The following is a 16,306-nucleotide window of genomic DNA, read 5'->3' on the forward strand; positions in this document are numbered from 1 at the left end:
TTGCAATAGAAGATGTGTGTTCAGAACCCCTAAAAAAAAAATCCCTAAAAATTATCCTGAGAAAGGAATTCCCTTTTGTTGCCCTCCTTTGGGCTGTATTTCCATGCAGTTATATACCAAAACTACTGTCCTGACACTGTAATTATTAGAACTCTATTCCCTTGTTTCTTAGCTTCAGAACAGATTTTGTTGTTTGTGTTTATATTCAGCTAGTAAACAGTTCTTCATTTCTTTAGCAATTTAGGTTCCAAATTTTCTGTAGGTATCTGGCCCTTGGCTTGTTTCTGCCACTTCTGGCTTGACAGTCTGTTGTTGAAATTCAGTTTCTACAGACAGCAAACATTTGTTTGTTGGAAAATGTGGGGTTTTTTTCCCCCCAAATGTTTAAATGTGTTGTGCTTAAAACTTTGATCCCTTTTATACTTCCATGGTTTTGTGTTAGACCTGACTTTTAGTAAGTGGACAGATTCATATTCATAAACGTGAGTATGGCATTCCGGTTCCTATAGTTAGCAGTGGGTTTTGAAAGCAAGTTCATTGTTTTTAGTAATAAAAACCTTCTACAGTATTCACGTTATGCTGTCCAATCTCTGCAGGTGCTGAAGAGAAAATTTTGGAAGAGTTTAAAGAAACACACAATGCAGACTCTCCAGATTTTCAGCTCCAGGCGATGATCCAGGCTGCTGGCAAGCTAGTGCTGATTGACAAGCTGCTGCCAAAACTGAAGGCTGGTGGCCACAGGGTGCTTATCTTTTCCCAGATGGTGCGCTGCTTGGACATACTGGAAGACTACCTCATTCAAAGACGGTGAGGCCACCGCGCCATAAGAATATAAAGGAAATAAAAAATGACCTTTCCCAGGGCTCCAGGTGGCTCACCTCAAAGTGACATTCATAATAGAGGGGAAGGAGTGGGGGAGATGTATCACATCTCTCTTTAAAAACTGCCAATGTACACGGCCGTTATTCTGTGTGGTGCCTACGGTAGGACACTGCGTACTTTTGATGGCAATTTCATTTCCCATTTTTTTCACTTGACTAGGGGAGAACAGGTCTTACCTAAAATCAGAATTGCTTATTATTAAGAGGTGTCGGCCATTTTTAAGAGTTGTTATTTTAACTAACAGGGAAGTAAAATAAAATTTAATTTTTGAGCATTCCACCAGTTATATGCCAACCTACAATAAAACCTGTTTGCTCTGAAATGATTTCTGATACATAATATTACTCAGATAATACATATCCCATGTTGTAATACTTGCTTTACCGAAAGAAACAAGAGTGCCGTAGTCGTGTGGCAGGCCTCCTTGTTAACCCTGACGTTTTCTAGGTACCCGTACGAGAGGATCGACGGCAGAGTGAGAGGAAATCTCCGCCAGGCAGCTATCGACAGATTCTCCAAACCTGATTCTGACCGGTTTGTTTTCCTCCTGTGCACAAGGGCGGGAGGTTTAGGCATTAATCTTACTGCTGCTGATACCTGCATCATCTTCGATTCCGACTGGAATCCCCAAAATGATCTCCAGGTAAACACACAAGAAAATTGTCCTGATGCCTTTTTTTTTTTTAAGTCATTCCACTATGATGAAGACTCCCCAGTCAAACCAGTAAATTAAAGTTGTGTCCTCATTCAGGCGGTGTCCCACGATCGGGCAAATGAACCAAGTAGTAATCCATGTACTAACAATGTCCAAGTAATTTCATAGTATGTTAACCTTCTGTACTGCACCTTCTGCACTCCTCCTGTATTGGAACAGGGGTTTCGGAACTGGCACATGAGTCTTTTCTTTCTTTGGTGGCCATTCATTTCCTTTTTCTTCCAGGCTCAGGCTAGATGTCATAGAATAGGACAGAGCAAATCTGTGAAGATCTACAGGCTGATTACAAGAAATTCTTATGAGAGGGAAATGTTCGACAAGGCGAGTTTGAAGCTCGGCCTGGATAAAGCTGTGCTGCAGTCCATGAGTGGGAGAGAAAGCGCTACCAATGGGGTAATCCACGCTCGCCCGGGCCCTGCCTGTATTCTGGCTCCTTAACTTGAATTAATTCGTAGGAAGAAATTATCCAGCATCGAATCACTTTCAACCTCACTGTTTTCAGCCTATTTTGTCACATTGTCTTTTTTTTATGTTTCCAGCTTGTCCTACTTGAGGGGCGCCTGGGTGGCTCAGTCGGTTAAGCGTCTGCCTTTGGCTCAGGTCATGATCCCAGGGTCCTGGGGTCGAGCCTTGTGTCAGGCTGCCTGCTCAGAGGGGAGTCTGCTTCTCCCTCTCCCTCTGTGCTCTCTCTCTCTCTCTCTCAAATAAATAAATAAAATCTTAAAAAAAATTCTCCTTCAGTACAATGAAGCATTTGTGTTGTCTACAAACATTTCAATTCTAAATGATTTTAAATACCTCACTAAAACAGGTACAACAGCTTTCCAAGAAAGAAATAGAAGATCTGCTACGAAAAGGGGCCTATGGTGCACTCATGGATGAGGAGGATGAAGGGTCTAAGTTCTGCGAAGAAGATATTGATCAGATTCTCCTGCGGCGAACCCACACTATCACCATTGAGTCTGAAGGGAAAGGTTCCACATTTGCTAAGGTGCGAAATGATCTGAAGAGGCAGGTGTTCTATAGAAGTGTAATAGAGTTTCCTTAAAGCAGGACCTTATAAAGTACCCACAAGATGCATGTGTAACATTGGCTTTATAATTGAGAATTAAGGAAGTAATTATGACCTCCCTGTGGAGCCCCTAATGCATAGAAGATTCTTTGTGTGCGTTTGGGTTCCCTTCTCTGTGTATGGCCCTGGGAGTCACGCTCACCTTGGCCTCATATCTGCTTCCTGTGTCCTTGACCCCACCCTCTCCACTTCTGGAGTTCCTGCTCTGACATCATCTTGCTTCCTGAGATCGTGATTCCTGACGGAGCCTGTAAGAACAGTTGAGTCACTCCTATCTTAAGAAAGCCTCTCCTCTGTTTTGCCCTCCAGCTACAACTCCTCCTTCTTTCGTAGCTAAAATCCACATGAGTGTTGTTTGTACCAGCTGTCCCCACTGCCTCCCTTTCTGCTTATTTTTCAGCTTCCAGCTTGCACCCCTCCCCCCACCCCTCCATCAGACCAGCTCTGGTGAAGGTCACCACCGAGCCTTCCTTCCCACCATGTGACTGAGGGTGCCTTCTCAGGCTTCCCCTACACATGGTTCCACCCATCCACACCCAGGCCCTCTTTACACCTATATTTTTAACAGCTTTATTGAAATGTTATTTGCTTACCATAAAATTCACCAATTTTAAGTGTACAGTTCAATGCCTCTACCATATTTGCAGGTTTGTGCAGCCATCACCACATCCAAGTTCAGAGCATTTCCATCACCCCAGATCCTCTTGCCCATTAGCAGTCAGCCTCTGCCTCCCCCCCACCACCCCAAGTCCTTGGCAGCCACTAGTCTACTTTCTCTATCTCTGTAGATTTGCCTACTCCGGACATTTCATAAAATGGAATCATAAAACGTGTGGTCTTTTGTTTCTGGCTTCCTTCACTTAGTATAGTGGTTTTGAGATATATCCGTGTTGTGGCATGTGTCAGTAATTCCTTCCCCTTTTTTGCTGAACATTGTTCCTATTACATAGGTGTACCTCTTTTACCAATTGATGATGGGTGTTGGGGTTGTTTGTCCATTCACTAGTTGATAATGAAATTTGGGTTGTCTCCACTTTGGGGTTATCATGAATGTTGTTATGAACATTTATGGACAGGTTTTTATGTGGACATATTTTTTCATTTCTCTTACGTACATACCATAAATAGAGTTGCTGGGTCATATGTTAACTCCATGTTTAACCCTTTGAGGAACTGACACTGCTTTCTAGTGACGGTAGTACCATTTTCTCTTCACACCAGTAGTGATTTAGGGCTCCAGTTTTGCCATATCCTTACCAACACATTTTATCTTCTGACTTTTTGATTATAGCCATATTTGTGAGTGTGAAGAACTATCCCAGTCTGGTTTGATCTGCATTTTCTGATGCTTTTGAGCATCTTTTCATGTGCTTGTTAGCAAGTAAAGTATATCATTTTTGGGGAAATGTCTGTTCACATCTTTTGTTCATCTTTTGAGTTACTTGGCTTTTATTATTGAATATTAAAAATTATATATTCTGGATAAAAGTTTCTCAATAAAATGATTTGCAAGTATTTTCTCCTAGTCTTTCCTAATGGTATTTAATTTCAGTGAAGTCCTGGGTGCCTGGGTAGCCCAGATGGTTAAGCGTCTGCCTTTGGCTCAGGTCACGATCTCAGGGTCCTGGGATTGAATCCTGCGTCAGGCTCCCTGCTCAGCGGGGAGTCTGCTGCTCCCCCTGCTTACGTGCACGCTCTCTCTCTCTCTCCTCTCTCGTTCTCTCAAATAAATAAATATTTAAAAATTTTTTCAATAAAGTCCAGTTCACCCATTTTTCTCTTTTTATTGTTCATGCTTTTGATATGTTGTCTACCCTAAGGTCACAAAGATTTGCTCCTGTTTTCTTCTCTGAGTTTTATAGTTTTCACTCTTACATTTAGGTCTATGATCCCTTTTGAGTGAATTTCGGTGTGTGCTGGGAGATAGCGGTCTGTCTCCTTCCCTTTGCTTGCGGACATCCCGATGTCCCAGCTACTCAGTCTTGGGAGGCTTCCTCCTTTGGGTTCTGTGCCCCAGCACCTTCTCTCTCCTATCTCAGCCTCTGTTCGGGTTCTGTTCTCTGTCCTCATGGGCACTTCCCATTCAGCGTGTTCAAACCCCCCCTCGTCCTCCCTGTTCCTCCTCCCTCTGCGTGCACACTCACTGCCCCAGTTGTTCACCTGACTGATGCTGTTCGGACGCCAGTGTTGGCGGCTGTGTTTCCTGGCTTCCTCCTCCTCCTCCGTGCTTCACATCCATGCAGATTCTAACCCCTTCCGTTTCACTTTTTAAAGAATATAGTTCTAGACTGCTTTTCTCCACTTGTGCTGGCACCGTTTCCAGTCTTTGCTGCTTCCTCTCTAAGCTGCTGCAGTAGCCTGTTCCTCCCTCCCATGTCCCAGGACAGCAGGATGATCTCTCTAACAGATGGCTTGGGATAGGAGTGTGTCCATCTTGAGATTCTGTCCATTTTGAAAGAGTTCATGGGTACCTGAGGATAGAGTTCCGACCCCATTAACAGGACGTGCGAGGCCCTGTGTGACCTGGTTTCTGCCTGCCTCGCCAGCTTGACCTTTAGCTGCTCTCCCCTGACCACGCTTATCACCAATGCCATGACACAATTGCCTTTCTTCTCTTCTGAGCCTTTGCACATGCTCTGTGGTGAACATGTCCACATGCTTTCCTGTTCTCGGAGTTCTTAACAGTCTGGGCCAGGCATTATATTCTGGGGAGCCTGTTCTTTCTTCCCAGCCATGCCCTTCCTGCACCCCCACGTGAACCTGGCTGGCTCCCTCCTCTGTAGATCAGTTGTACCTGTATGTACCATTGTCACTGTCATTGGTTACACTGTGCTGCCTTCTTTAGCTTCCTGATCTGTTGAAAGCCCTGGACAGAGAGCTGCCTGTGGGACGGTCTTTCATCCCAGCCCACCGACTGCAGCATCTGGCACACAGTGCAAGAATGCATACGTGTTTGGCTGAATGAGTAAATGAAAGCTGCTTTGCATTGTGCCTCTGAGAAAAGCATCTCAAAGTAATGCATATTTTTTCCCCTTTAGGCCAGTTTTGTTGCATCTGGAAATAGGACAGATATTTCCTTGGATGATCCAAATTTCTGGCAAAAGTGGGCTAAGAAGGCTGAATTGGATATTGATGCCTTAAATGGGAGGGTGAGTGAGAGGTCCCGTTCAAACCCTATCTAATCTAACCCAAGGGATGCTGTTTTAGAAGTTTCAAATTTATCTGCTGTCTGTTCTAGAACAACCTGGTTATTGACACTCCGAGAGTGAGGAAGCAAACCAGGCTGTACAGTGCAGTGAAAGAAGACGAGCTGATGGAATTTTCAGACTTGGAGAGTGATTCTGAAGAGAAGCCGTGCCCGAAGCCGCGCCGGCCCCAGGACAGGTCACAGGGCTATGCTCGGAGTGAGTGCTTTAGAGTTGAGAAGAATCTGCTCGTCTATGGGTAAGTCAGGCTCGTGTGAAAAACGGAATCTTATTTTAAATATGGAATTCTAATCAGTGTAGAGAAGTGTGTCTGTGTTGGGATTTCTGTGACCCCCCCCAGAGTGTAGCCAGGCACGTGACCGTGCAGCAACTGCGATGGGACCCAGGGTTGTTTGGTTCAGGTGCTCATGCTTCTTCATATCCTCGTACATTTGGAGGAGCACCATTTTGTCCCTTAAGGAATTATGTCAGATCCAGATTTACTTGTTGGTGACTAATAACTCAGAACAAAGTCTCAAAATGACAAAATCTTTTCCTACTTTAGCTTCGCATAAAGTTTTCGACTGTGGTAGTCTTTTAGTATTTTTCTGCTATAAAACCTTGTTAAAGGCAGTCGTCTCAGTTATAAAGCTCTTCCAACTCCTGGAACATAAATGGATGGTTATTTCAACTCTGAATGTGTCGTACTTTTCCTGCTGGACAACATGTCTCAGAAAGGCAGGACCCACATCTAATTCATCTCTGACGAGCACTCATCATGCAGTGCTCTGAGTGATGGCAGGGTGCTCACTAAATATCTAAGTCTGCAAATAAGAATTCTCTGGCATTTTATGGGACTGCAGGCAAGTTCCATTCAAATAAAAAAACCACCACCAAAACGATATTTCTGTGGATCTGATGATATCCTGCTTTTGATGATTTCTTCCAGTGGATTATCATGAGTTTCAGAATAAATACACACCTTCTGTTAACATGGCATACAGGGCTCTGATCTGGCTCTTGTCTGTCTTGTCAGTCCTTTCTCTGGGTAGCCTGGGCTTCTGTTGGGACAAACCGCTCCATTTCCTTCAGTGTGCCATGCTCTGTCTCGTCTCTGTCTTTCTACAAGTTCTTCGCCTGCCTAGAGCACCAGCCCCCGCACACCCAGCCCACAGACTTGATCTGTCCAACAGCTCCGGTCGTTGACATCCAGCACAGGCTTCCCCTCGGCACTCTGCACCAGAGTGTCTGGCTTGCACGTTCTGTCACACTCATCACGTTGGTTTATGACTTCAGGTAGCAGGCCTCTCCTGCCGAAGCCCCACTTAGAGCTCCATGAAGCCCAGGACTCTTTTCTCTGTGTCCACAGGGAAGAGTGCAGTGCCAGCAGACGCACAGTGAGTGCCAAATCAGTGATTTCTTACGGAATAAATGAAGTTCAGCGGAAGCCCATGCTATATCTCAGCTAATTATCTGCAAGCTAGACAGTCTTTCCTGTCTGCTCTTATGTGGTAGACAGACACCTGAGCCCTTCGCTACTGGCACCTGCTCGGATGTTTCAACCTAATGATCAAAGTTGAGAATTTTGCTGGTAACTTTAGAAATGGCATATCTTAATAAGTCCTAAAGCTAAGAAGTATGTGTAGAGTGCCATGTCTCTGAGGAAGGGCCTTCTCTCCTCCCCTAGGCCTCGCTATGTAGGAAACACCTGTAGGAGGCTGGGCACTGTGCTAGGTTACTCAGACACAGGGGACGCACCTGTGAGCAGGACAGTCTCGGCTCTTGTTTCAAGGCAGGTGGACAAGCGGAAATGGCAGGAAACCATGATGGTGTTGTGGCCGGGAAGACTGTGCAGATGGAGGGTAGAAGCATGTCTCTCCTGTAAGACAGCTCCGGTATCATCTCCCCACTTCTGAACCTGGGGGAATACAAGAAGGGATTCCACAGACGATGATATGACTTGATGGGTGGATATCATGGCTCAGCCCGGGTAGGAGAGAGAGTTGGGTGCTGGGCAGGGAGGAGAGAGTTCCAGGCAGAGAGAGCAGTGTGTCCAAAGGCCTGGAGGTGAGGACTGGCCCTGCAGTTTGAGGAACTGAGAGTTCACAGAAGCCAGAGATGACCAGGCCAGGGCATACGTCCGGGCCTGCTGTGGTGGGCCCGGCCCTGTGCCTCTCACAGCCAAGGCTTCCCTGCCGCGCACAGCCCTCAGTCCCTGAAGAAGGCAGAGGAGGGGCTGGCTTCTCTCCTGAGCTGCGGCCTGGGGGGAGACACGGTGCAGACAGCATCTGCCCATCTGTTGTTACGCTCTCACGCCACAACACCCAGATCAAAGAGCACAGCACTGTGTCTAACTGGGATTGTAACCCCGAATAGACTCTTCAGTGTCAGCGGTGTGCTATCTGTTCCGTTCTGTGTGCAATCCTTCTCCTCCCCCGCCCCTGCCCTCGCCCCGGTTTACACAAGGGCCTGCAAGTTCTCAAAACATGTTGCCTGTGAATGCTCTTGTACTTGGGAGTTAGCGCTCCCTGTTTCAAAAGGAAACTTAAGCCTGTTCACAGTCTTTCAGTTGTTATCATGGCATCCCTTTGAGGTAGACTGAAATATGACCATTCCTCCTTAGCATCGTGTCCTCGATTTGGGAGCAGCCACACCCACCTCAGGTCACCATGCATCTCAGATAGCTGGTCAGCATTGAAACATGCTAACCATGACAGAGCGAGGCAGAGGGTAAAGTGTCCAGGTCCCGGCATGCTTTCCTGTCCCCAGAGGTGCGGCCACTGCAGGGATCTGACTGAGAAAGCCTGTGTCAGACCCGTGGGCGTTACTTCAGTGACGGTTCAACTCCAGCACCGAAGAGCCGCGGGCTCACGCCCGGCTCTGTAACATGTGTTTTTGACTCTTGTGCCCTGAAGTGCTTTCCTATCCCCCAATGTAAAATATTGCTAGTTCTGATCCAGGATTTCCTAACACTGCTACTTGACTGAAAGGAAAGCCCCACATCTAAACTGAAAGGCACCATCTACATGCTGACGATTTGCTTTGCAGCTGGGGACGGTGGACAGATATCCTTTCCCACGGACGCTACAAGCGTCAGCTCACCGAGCAAGACGTAGAAACCATCTGTAGAACCATCCTCGTGTACTGTCTCAATCATTACAAGGGGGATGAGAATATCAAAAGCTTCATCTGGGATTTGATCACGCCCACGGCGGACGGCCAGACGCGAGCCTTGGTCAATCACTCTGGTAGGTCTGCTTCATGCTGTCTGTACTGCGGGCTCGCAGAGAGCCACCCGGGACCCTTGTGACGCCATCTAGACCCCGGGTCTCTCTGCCACGAAGTCGGCGTGTCTGAGTCCAACGTTGTAACTGGGGTTATAAAAAGCTGCTGTTACTATTATTATTCCTCCGATTCCAGGTTTATCTGCCCCAGTGCCACGGGGAAGGAAAGGAAAGAAGGTGAAAGCCCAGAGCACACATCCGGTGGTGCAGGATGCCGACTGGCTGGCGGGTTGCAACCCGGACGCCCTGTTCCAGGAGGACAGCTACAAGAAGCACCTGAAGCACCACTGTAACAAGTACGTTTGAAAGGGTCTGTATGACTGCCCAGGAGACTGTGCTCCCTGCTTTTGTACAGCTTTGCTGTTTTCCTTGAAATGTGGTCCTGGGTCACACGACGGTATACCTTCAGAGGACGGATTGTCTTTTTCTTTTTCTTTAGTGTGGTAGATACATAACACGGTCTTCCCATTTTAACCGTTTGTTAAGTACACAACTCCTTGGTATTAATTACATTCAGAATGCTGTGTACCCATCAGCACTGTCTATACCCCAAACCTCTTCATTGACCCCGGTGTAAACTCTGCACCTACGAGACAGTCACTTGCCCTCCTCCCTCCCTGCCCCAAGTCCCTGGCAGATACCCTTCTACTTTCTGTCTCTACGGATTTGCCTATTCTAGGTAACTCCTAAGTGGAATCATAGAATATTTGTCTGTGATGTCTGGCATAATGTTTTCAAGGTTCATCCACTTTGTATCCTGTGCCAGAATTTCATTCCTTTTCGTGGCCGAATAATACTGCATTGTACGTGTGTATACCACATTTTGTTTATCCATTCCTCTGTTGACGGGCACTTGGGTTGATGGGCACCTTTTTTGGCTGTTGTGAGTAATGCTGCTATAAATGTTGCAGATAACTAAGTTGTAACCAAGATGTGTTAGAGAATGACTGTTTGCCTTGTATGACCCCACCTTCAGCTGACTACTTCCACGGGAGGGACTGAGGAGTTTAACGTGGAATTTTTTGCTTAATCATACCTCAGTGGCTGGGTCCTTTTTTCTTACCTGTGAGCTTAGAATCCTGTTCCTTATCTTTATTTCCAGAACCTGATTATATGTAATTGAAGAATATTAAATCTGTACTTATTTCATTGCTGGGAGCTCTGGTAACTATCCTCATATTAAACTGACATCTGCTTGTGGCGAAGCTTCTTCTCTTGCCGTGACCGTGCGTTTCTGAGAATCATAGCCTAGCCAGCACTGAACAGGTCCACCACTTGTAGCTTTGTGGGGCCCTGGGCAAGTTCCTCAGCCTCTTTAAGACTCACTTGCCTTGTCAGCCACCTAGAGCTCTGCAGCAAGACCTCAACTGGATGAAGCAGGATCTAAATCAATGTGTATCTCTGCTAAAAAGTAGCAGCAAAAGTCTGAGCACATAGTAACTGGCGGTGTGGCAAGCACTTCGCATGCATTATCTGTGTGCCCTGCCTAAGATGAGTAGTGCTCTCTTATCCCCGTTTACCTGACGAGGAAATGGAGACTCCGGCACTTATGGTCTCAGCTAGTTAGGGAGCAGAGCCAGGTTGGAAGTCGAGAACGGCTGAGGGCAGTGCCCTTGCTCTCAGTGACCCCCACCCACCTGGGAAGCCTGCCTGCCCCACGGGGTCATCCCAGGCCTCACGCAAAGTAACTCCTGGCTGGCAGTGATGAATGGTTCTTACCCCTTTTTAAATATGGAAGTGCTTTCGGGGCCTGCCTTTGATCACTATCACTAGATTTTGACTGACAAATTTTTTCCTTTTTGAGTCTTTAAACCATTACCTCAAACCATTTTGGTGCCTCGGAAATTGTTTGTTGTTACTACTGTGGCACAATAGTTCTCCCTAAAATCCTGCCCCACTTACAGCTGTTAGAAAACTTCTGTTTCCTGTGGTTTATGTGAACTTTGGGTCAATAGCCTTCTGGGTTCTGGATTCAGACAAACCGGAAGTGAAGTGGTTTGGTGTGGGAACAATGGCTCCTGCGCCTGGATCCCAGAGTGATGGGGGCGGGAGTTTTTAATTTCCCATTCTACTATCAGTAGCAGACTTTTTATAGCGTACCCTCCCTAATTAGTATGTGAGATGGAGCTAGTATGCTCCTCCCTGTGGTCTCAGGAGAAGACTGGCAAGGCTTGCCATCTCCTCTCTGGGACGTCCATTTCTTCTTCCTATTGGATCATGCCCTGAGACCTCTCAGGATCTAAAGTGGGGAAATGGTTGATGACTGGTAAGAGAAAATGAAACCCAAATCAAGGGACCTCCTAGAAAATAGCTAGCCAGTTCTCTTCAAAAGTTTCAAGACACAAAGAGGAGCTGTCTTAGGTTAAAGGAGATGAAGGGGCGGGACAGATCAGTGCTATGTGTGGTCCTGAACTGGATGCAGGTCCAGAAGGTGGTCACTAGTGGGGATAGCCAATTAAATGTGAATGAGGTCTGGGGACTCGTTAGTAGTCTGGTCTGTCAGACTTATTGAGTGCAAACTCAGGGTCAGAGCCCACCTCCTCTCTGCTTTGTTATCCTGCTGGTACCACTGAGCTTGCCAGTTGCACTGGTTTGAATTTTTTTCCTCTAGAAGAAAGGTGACATTCATAGTTAGCTCATAAAAGTCTGTGCATAACTAAAATTCCTCCCAAAGAAGAAAATTGTATCTTTTGTTTAAAAAGGGAGAGAAACCATTCAGATCATTGCCACTGTGCAGAGTTTTGGTTAAAAAAAGAGAATCCAGTCAAAGACGGAGGGTATTTCCTTTGGAATTACCCTTTCTGAGCATCCTCTAGAAGGAGATCCTGGCTGGTAAATTCTTCCCTAAACAGAGAAGAAACAAGGTGCCAGCCATGGAGGCCCATACTGTTATTCTTTTGCCAGTTCAGTGTGGCACAGCCAATTTTTAATCTTACCAAAAGAAAAATCTTAAAAAATTAGAATGAAATACCCAGAATGACTGTTTACACTGGAGTTTACTCAGATATTTACAGCCTCACACTTTGTCCATCTAGAGCCCATGTTGCTCAAAAGCAGACACCGGGTGGGGAGGCAGGCGTATCACGGGTTACCTTTTCATGTATGCGGGAGTAGTCTGTTTTGGGGAAGCTGCCCCTGGTTGTCGTTTTGACATTTTCAAGGACCCTTGCCATGTGCCGAGAGACGTTGTGAGGCGGTGGAGTCAGAAGGCCTAATCCCAAGTGGTCCATGCTCAAGGTGACTCTGTGACCTTGGATATGTCACTGGTCTTCTGTTACCCTCAGTTTTCACGTTTGTGAAGTGGGAATTATAACATGCCCCACTTCGTCATAGGATTATTGTGACGGTGATCCGTCAGCTGTAAAACACCCTCTAAATGTGTGATGGGATGACCCAGCTAGGGAAGGGGCATTTACTATTATCGTGTACTCACGGCCAAGGAGGTGAGTCTTCAAATACTCAGTCCTGAGTGCACAGCAGGGGCTGTCCAGCAGGAGATGCTAGAACTCAGAGTCGACCTGGGCCTTTGGGATTTACCAGGTGAGCTTTACTGAAATACTAATTTTAAGCCATTGAGGAGATCCAGGTGATACTGAAAATCTGGTTCCTCGAATTCCATGAGTTTTTAGAAACTGATTCCTTGAGAATGACGAAGAACGTCAGTGGATTGGACACATTTTAACCTCCTTTGTGTCATTTTCTTATTTCTTAAGCTACAACCTAGGCTTCCAGGTAATATGGACTAGAAGGAATATAAATAATGTTTAATACTCCTTAAGCGAGACGAGTGAGGACCCACCCTCTACCCCACCCCCATCACCATCTTCCTTGCTCGGAAGCAGAGTTGTATAATCTGAAAAACCTGACATTCCATATTGAGGGTTTATTGTAAGGTAGTAAAACCAGATTTTATATCTCGTTTATTCCTACAACTTCTGATGTGCTTCCAAAAATGGTATTAAGGCAGCAGCTGAGGAAATTTTATGAGATAATGAAGCAGAACAGTTAGTGAAAGCCATCTGCTCAGTTGTTTACAAACTTGCTTCAATACTTCAGAGGCAGTGGTAGGGTACGTGTCTAAACTTCACAAGCTGCACTAGGTAGAAGTAAATGAAGTGCGCCTGAGCCGGGCTGAGCTCGGTCCCTCTCCGTGCAGCGTGAGCGGTTGCCAGGCAGGCCTGTTGGAAGCCAGCAGAAAGCACCACACAGAGGTGATTATGTGCCACCATCTGTCACGCTTCAAGCCCGCCGTACAGCATGGCTAATCAGCCTTGGCAGGATGATGGATGAGCAGCGGCAGCTGCCAAAAGCCACTGTTGGCAAACAGTCCTGAAGTGAAGAACTTTGTCCCCCCTCTGTCTTCCTCTCCAGGGTCCTGCTGCGTGTCCGCATGCTGTACTACCTGAGACAAGAAGTTATAGGAGACCAGGCAGATAAGATTTTAGAGGGTGCTGACTCAAGGTTAGTGCACGTGCACGCCACTCTGTACCTCCCTGTAATAACCCGGGCAGTCGGAAGACACCTTCGTCAGCCATTAGTGGCGCACGTCCCTGTTCGCGCCCAGAGTGCGATTTTTACCCTGTGAGCGAGCGTGGGGACGTGGAGGGGACCAGGGAGAGCGTGTTTGCATGTACGCGGTCCGTAGAAAAAGGTGGGAACCATGTTACTGGCGCCCTGAGGTGACCTTTAAAATGGGACACTGTGTGCAGGAGTCCATTTCTAGCCAGGGTAGAAAGTGACAGGCTCACACCCTTTTTCTCAACCTTTGCTCACTGCTTCCCACGATGCTCGGATGCGTGTTGCGGGAAGGGGGCACGCGAGCCTGTGTATCGTGTTTGTGGCTACTGCGGATTCTTCTTTACCATTATGTGTGTTATAAATGCCGTGTGAACGGTGTGTTTACAGTGAAGCTGATGTGTGGATCCCTGAACCCTTCCATGCTGAAGTCCCCACAGACTGGTGGGACAAGGAGGCAGATAAGTCCCTCCTAATTGGAGTGTTCAAACACGGTAAGTGATGTTCCCGTTTGACCACATCTTGACTGTGTGGCTTTGTCGCTAGCACTCTTTGCATACCCTTTTCCAAAGTCATAATATTAATGAGGATAGTTCCAAAGGACTCTTGGCTTCCACCATTTTCCTGTACTAAAAATCTAATATGAACTGTAAATATCAGATGCTGTTTTTGAATGTTTGTTGAGGATTTGAGAAGAAAACATTTCTTTCTTGGCTGTAAATAAAACCCAAACCATATTTGTTTTAATAATAGCCAAGTTGTCCTATAGCTCCCTAAACTTTGCTTCTAGCACGGCTCCCCTTGCTGGCTCTGCCAACCCGTGTCAAAGTGGACGGTGGGCTTAACCTCTGCTATTAATCTGTACAAGTGCCTCCTGGGCTTTGTTCCAAGCAATATTTCACAAATGTCAGTGCTGAGAACTCACGGCTCCCCTGAGCGGGATGCAGCCTTGTTAACTTTGAAAGGCTGGGGATGCAGAACTGGCATGATATATACAGTGAGCGATTCCTGATTATAATCCCAATTCTCTGGAGGTCGCGGAGGTATTCTCAGCAGCCCGGCCTGACTAAAGGGGAGAATGATGGCTTATAAAACCTTTCATGATTACAGTTTGGCTTGTGGCTCTACAGCAGTTAGGAGCGGTGTGTTGTAGTACACGTCCTAATTGAATTGTGCCGTTCTGCCTCCGTACTGCAGCCGCGTTTTGTGAGCTCAGCCTAAAAATCATTTTCCCGCAGTGCACTGTTGGGATCTGCCATTTTCCATCTAGTCAACTTGGGCAGTCAAAAAGCAAATTGCAGTTTGAAAACCATAGAGGGAACAGTGTCATCTTACTGACATGCATCATCCTAAACCTAATAAGACAGGTTCGCTGGCCTTACGTAGACAGGGATTTTCAGCCAGCGGTGCGCATTCCTGCAGGACTGGGAGCCGTTCGCAGGAGGACGGGGTGGACGCAGAGTACCCTGCAGAGATCGTAAAGCAGCATTATGAAGCCTTTTAAATGTCAGGCAAAATTAGATCTTGGAGAAAATAGGGTCAAAAATCTTCCCAGGCATCTTGCTTGCAGTTAGTTTGAACCTGTTTCTCTTTTCGTGTCTGTGGTCATTCGGATACCATCCCTGAACTGTAACTTGACCCCCCAAAATCTGCCCCGTAGTGAGCATTCTGTGGAATGCTTCACTCAAAACAAGGTTCCTAAGCGATCGTCCCAGTTGAGAGCTGCACTTGGTGTATTGTGGCAGTGCTGTGATTTTTGTGAGTGACGGCCCTTTTGCTGTTTCTGTGCGTGTCCTCTGTGGGCTGGTGGGGACGGCGCAGGCTACGAGAAGTACAATTCCATGCGAGCTGACCCCGCACTGTGCTTCCTGGAACGAGTTGGTATGCCCGATGCCAAGGCCATCGCTGCCGAGCAGAGAGGAACAGACATGCTAGCAGATGGCGGTGACGGGTAAGAAGGACATTTAAAAATTTCAATAAACTTTATGTCAGTGTCACATCTATTGGCGGGGTTCAGTCCTTACGCTGCACTGTGCACTATGCTGCATCTGATTTGAACTTCAGTGATGTTTCCCAGTGTAGTCTGTTATGTATCATAATGATTATTTAAATGCAATATATTACCTAGATCATCTGAAACTTGTTTGTTTTTTTCCAAATGACACTTCCCCCGCCTGCCTCTTCCCCCATGGCTGCACGATTTAAATACTGATCAGGTTGCCTTTGATGTCAAACCCAGAATTAAAAGTAGCATCAGGCAGAGGAGTAGTCATCCCCAAGCACCCCCACCCCCTCCAGTCTCTTGCTTATCTGTACAATTTAAACTTTTTTTTTTTTTACAACTTCAATATAGGGGAGAATTTGATAGAGAAGACGAAGACCCAGAATATAAACCAACCAGGACGCCATTCAAGGATGAGATAGATGTAAGAACTTGAGTATATTGACTTTTACAGCACCGTTAAAATATCATATGCCCATATAAGACTTGTTAAACTTTATAGATACTGGCCCTTTCTTTAAAAGATAAAGCAAAATGAAACCCCAAATTAAAATAATTCTGTTTCTTGCTTTGCTTTCAAGGAATTTGCAAATTCTCCTCCAGAAGATAAAGAGGAATCCATGGAAATACATACCACAGGTAAAGCTCCAT

The 16,306-nt window shown here is 46.3% G+C and overlaps 1 protein-coding gene across 7 annotated transcripts in view; it reads left to right on the top strand.

Moving 5' to 3' along the window:
• The window catches only part of CHD7 (chromodomain helicase DNA binding protein 7), a 184,845-nt gene that overhangs the window by 153,636 nt on the left and 14,903 nt on the right, over nt 1-16,306 (top strand). For all 7 annotated transcript variants that reach the window (XM_027597273.2, XM_027597274.2, XM_027597269.2 and 4 more), the window contains 13 exons: nt 597-807; nt 1,330-1,525; nt 1,823-1,990; nt 2,409-2,588; nt 5,708-5,818; nt 5,908-6,113; nt 8,903-9,102; nt 9,275-9,434; nt 13,510-13,599; nt 14,044-14,147; nt 15,475-15,604; nt 16,007-16,079; nt 16,237-16,294. In XM_027597273.2, coding sequence (XP_027453074.1) covers nt 597-807; nt 1,330-1,525; nt 1,823-1,990; nt 2,409-2,588; nt 5,708-5,818; nt 5,908-6,113; nt 8,903-9,102; nt 9,275-9,434; nt 13,510-13,599; nt 14,044-14,147; nt 15,475-15,604; nt 16,007-16,079; nt 16,237-16,294 — 1,887 coding nt within the window. The remainder of the gene's footprint in view (nt 1-596; nt 808-1,329; nt 1,526-1,822; nt 1,991-2,408; nt 2,589-5,707; nt 5,819-5,907; nt 6,114-8,902; nt 9,103-9,274; nt 9,435-13,509; nt 13,600-14,043; nt 14,148-15,474; nt 15,605-16,006; nt 16,080-16,236; nt 16,295-16,306) is intronic.

This window comes from Zalophus californianus, chromosome 4 (genome assembly GCF_009762305.2).
Source record: "Zalophus californianus isolate mZalCal1 chromosome 4, mZalCal1.pri.v2, whole genome shotgun sequence".
In the NCBI taxonomy this organism is placed as follows: Eukaryota; Metazoa; Chordata; class Mammalia; order Carnivora; family Otariidae; genus Zalophus; species Zalophus californianus.